At 34.6% G+C, this 3325-nt stretch overlaps 1 protein-coding gene and 2 non-coding genes across 3 annotated transcripts in view; all 3 read left to right on the plus strand.

Moving 5' to 3' along the window:
* The window catches only part of EIF3A (eukaryotic translation initiation factor 3 subunit A), a 37127-nt gene that overhangs the window by 13138 nt on the left and 20664 nt on the right, over nucleotides 1–3325 (plus strand). The window contains exons 8-9 of the mRNA XM_011359239.2: nucleotides 1798–1902; nucleotides 2284–2382. Coding sequence (XP_011357541.1) covers nucleotides 1798–1902; nucleotides 2284–2382 — 204 coding nt within the window. The remainder of the gene's footprint in view (nucleotides 1–1797; nucleotides 1903–2283; nucleotides 2383–3325) is intronic.
* LOC111739059 lies at nucleotides 2019–2149 on the plus strand. The gene has a single exon (XR_002780098.1). It is a non-coding gene; the product is annotated as a small nucleolar RNA SNORA19 (small nucleolar RNA).
* On the plus strand, nucleotides 3033–3163 carry LOC111739057. Its single transcript, XR_002780096.1, has one exon. It is a non-coding gene; the product is annotated as a small nucleolar RNA SNORA19 (small nucleolar RNA).

Raw genomic sequence — 3325 nt, forward strand, 5'->3', positions numbered from 1 at the left:
AAATTTTCTTTGTAGTCAAATTTTAAAAATAACTTAATCTATAAAACAGTATTTCTATGTCTTTACCTCCATGTTTCATTGTGCTGACACTGCTCACAGAAATCAGCTTTGTGTTGTGGCAAGTTTTTATGGGACTGATTTAGGATTAAATGTAACAAAACAATAGCATTGTTTTTAGGAAGGGGTTTTATTAGCAAATATGTTTTAAATTTTGTTTTTGTTTTTAATACTGAAAAAGTGTGTCAAATGGATGTATAAGCCATATCTCTTAAACCTGTGTCTGTGAACAGGTTATTAAAAATCGGTCTGTTAGGTACTGATTCAGGGAGTTAGTGTTGGAGGGCCTTGAGCCAGCTGTAGGAACATCCAAGTTTGGGTCCTCATCGTGCCCATAGATAAGTGTAGATGTTTATAAAAGAAGGTACTGGTTTGTGTCAGGTGAATAGATGAGCTGACTGCCAAGAGGCATGTATAAAATCTTGGTGAGTTTACTGTACATTTATGGTTCAGATCTGAGCTTTGGGCTCGAGTTGCTGAATTTGTAAGCACCTAAAAAACGATTCCATTATCTCAGGAACAGACTCAGATTAATTTAGTTCATAAAAGACTGATTGTTAGATCAGAAAGCCAATTATTAATTTTAGTGAGAAATATACTTTATTAGGTTAGGATAGCCTGTCTTAGCACATTCCCTCAGCATATTCTAGGCACTTATGAGGGAAGTATCCAGATGTTGTGGGACATGTGTCATGTACCGTTTTGTGTTGGCATTAGACTAGGGTGCTCCAGTACATAGACATCGTCCTATTTTGGGGATGGGACCTCCGACATTTGCCTCAGTCTTGTGACTTGGTCTCTGTGGTATGTATTCCTATACTTTTGGATTTTACTGTGTCCCTGCACTTGAACTGTCTTTGGGTTAGCAGTTCAAAGGTCTCATGCAGTACATATTCTAGGTTAAAGCACAGGTGAGATACAAGTTGCTTATGGGCAGTTTTTGGGTTTATAAAATAATGCCACTGTTTTGTTTCCTTTATAGGTAAGATTATGCAGGCAGTATCTTGATTGCGAAAGAAAGTTGAGTTCTATTTAAATATAAACAATGTTATTAAACTAACAGTTTTTAAAAAGTACAAAGCATAAATGTAATTGGGTAAATTCTTAAAGGTTTTTTTTCTAGTCATCACTTTCTAAAACCCCCAAGAATAGCTACTGTCCTGATTTATAACATCACAGATTTGCCTGTTTATGGATTTTATGCAATTTAAATTTCATATAAATGGAATTGTGAAATTCTTTTCCTAAGTTTTATATTTGTGACATTTCCTTGAGTTCAGTGTTACTGTTCACTGACCATTTTTGTGTATTACATGAACCTGGTTCCTGTTTTTCCTGAGTTTTTCTAGTTTGGGGCTATTAAGAACGATGGTGCCGTGATAAATTTTGTGGTTCAGTTATTTGTAAACTGGTATTTTACTTGTTATTGATAATAAATTAGATTATTTTGGCCATATGAGTTGTTTTTGGAAATATTTTATTGATGTTGTTTAGGGTTTTTATTTCTCTTTTAAGTTCTCGTGGGGCTTTTTATTATAGGAAGCTGCATAATTTGGGGCGAGAGACACAACGCGATTGTCCTGGATTCTTCTTTGGTAAATTTGAAGGTTGAGGCTAGGCAATCTTTCAGTCATTTTCCAGATATCAAATTCTATATATTTTTTCAATTTATACTCAATTTAGAATCCCAGTTTGAAAATTTCCCTCAACAATTAAATCTTTTTTTTTTGCTTACTGTAGGTCAGATTCAATGTACTACAATATGTTGTTCCAGAAGTGAAAGACCTTTATAATTGGCTCGAAGTAGAATTTAACCCGCTGAAACTCTGTGAGAGAGTGACAAAGGTAAGCCTTTGTGCTTAGGTTTTGGTGATACCACCATGTAGCCTGCCCTGTTGGCAGTTTTAGGTTGGTTGTGTTTCTGTTAAGAGAGAAACGTATGTCCTATGCATTTGAATTTAGTGCACATTTCATTGTCTTTTTTCTTTATCTCAAGAGAAAAGATATTTCTGATGTGCTAAATAAACTTTTGGAGGTAAATTAGCAGCACGACTAATTTTTAGCCATCGCTGTCAGTCACCTTCAGACAAGTATCAATAGCTTCACATCACATTTTGTATTTGCATTGCGATGTTTTCGTATGTTAAAATTGAAAAAGTTTTGCAGATGTTTTAGTATCTGTTACTTAGAAAGTATAATTTTTTTTCAATTTAATTGGTTTTTTAGGTTCTAAATTGGGTTAGGGACCAACCTGAAAAGGAACCAGAGTTGCAACAGTATGTCCCACAGCTGCAAAACAACACCATACTCCGTCTTCTCCAGCAGGTAAAAATTTTAAAATGAATGTTATATGTAAGAACTGGAATTTCTCCCCTTGTTTTGATTGCAAAACTGAAAGATTTAGGAATGGCCTAGAATCTGGGAGCCTCCCCAGATTCTACTTCCTGTCCAAAATTAGTCTTATTATATCATGTAATCTGTAACTGCTTTTTTGTTGAAACACTGTCTTGGTGTGTTTTCCCTTGTTAGTAATGTAAGGGTCTGCCTTACTCCATTTAATCCCTGCATTTTTTTTCATTGTCTAAGGTTGCCATGATTTATTAATTCAGACTATTGATGGAAATCTTATTTCTAGGTTTTTGCTCTTAGAAAAACGTTGCAGTGGACATCTTTCATAATGTATCTTTCCATGTTTCTGTTACTTTCCGTAGTATAAGAAGTGGAATAAGTCAGAGTTTACACATTTAAACCTTTAATGGCTCCTGAAAAGATTCTGTTACTGGCCCCTCCTACCAGTAGTACATTAGAAAGCCTTTTCTCCTACTAACACTACGTATTACCAGTCTTTTAACGTGTTTTAGTCTGATTTCTTATTTAGATTTGACTGTTAAAGATTTATAATACAGCTTAAATGTTCCTGTGTTGTCTTCCATTTGTTCCATTTGGGTGGAGCTATTATGTTCACTTCAGTATTCATGCGCATTTCATTGACCTGCTTTCTCTTGTACGTGTGAGCAGTGTTATTTCTCATGTGCTATACAAGTGGTCGAAGGTTAATTAGCAGTATAACTTAAATAGTAATGCTGCCAGTCTCCTTCAGACAGATAATTCTATAAAAAACACTCAGATGAATTAGGTAAGTAGCAGGTCTTTATCTACAAATAAGTAACCATTTATTTTTGTTTGTTTTATGAAAGGATTTAAAAAGATTGTGTTTTAAAGCATAGGATTTGGGGTTGAGCGCTTTATTAGAATGGCTAGCTCTAGC

Source organism: Pteropus vampyrus, unplaced genomic scaffold (assembly GCF_000151845.1).
Source record: "Pteropus vampyrus isolate Shadow unplaced genomic scaffold, Pvam_2.0 Scaffold46, whole genome shotgun sequence".
Lineage (NCBI taxonomy): Eukaryota > Metazoa > Chordata > Mammalia > Chiroptera > Pteropodidae > Pteropus > Pteropus vampyrus.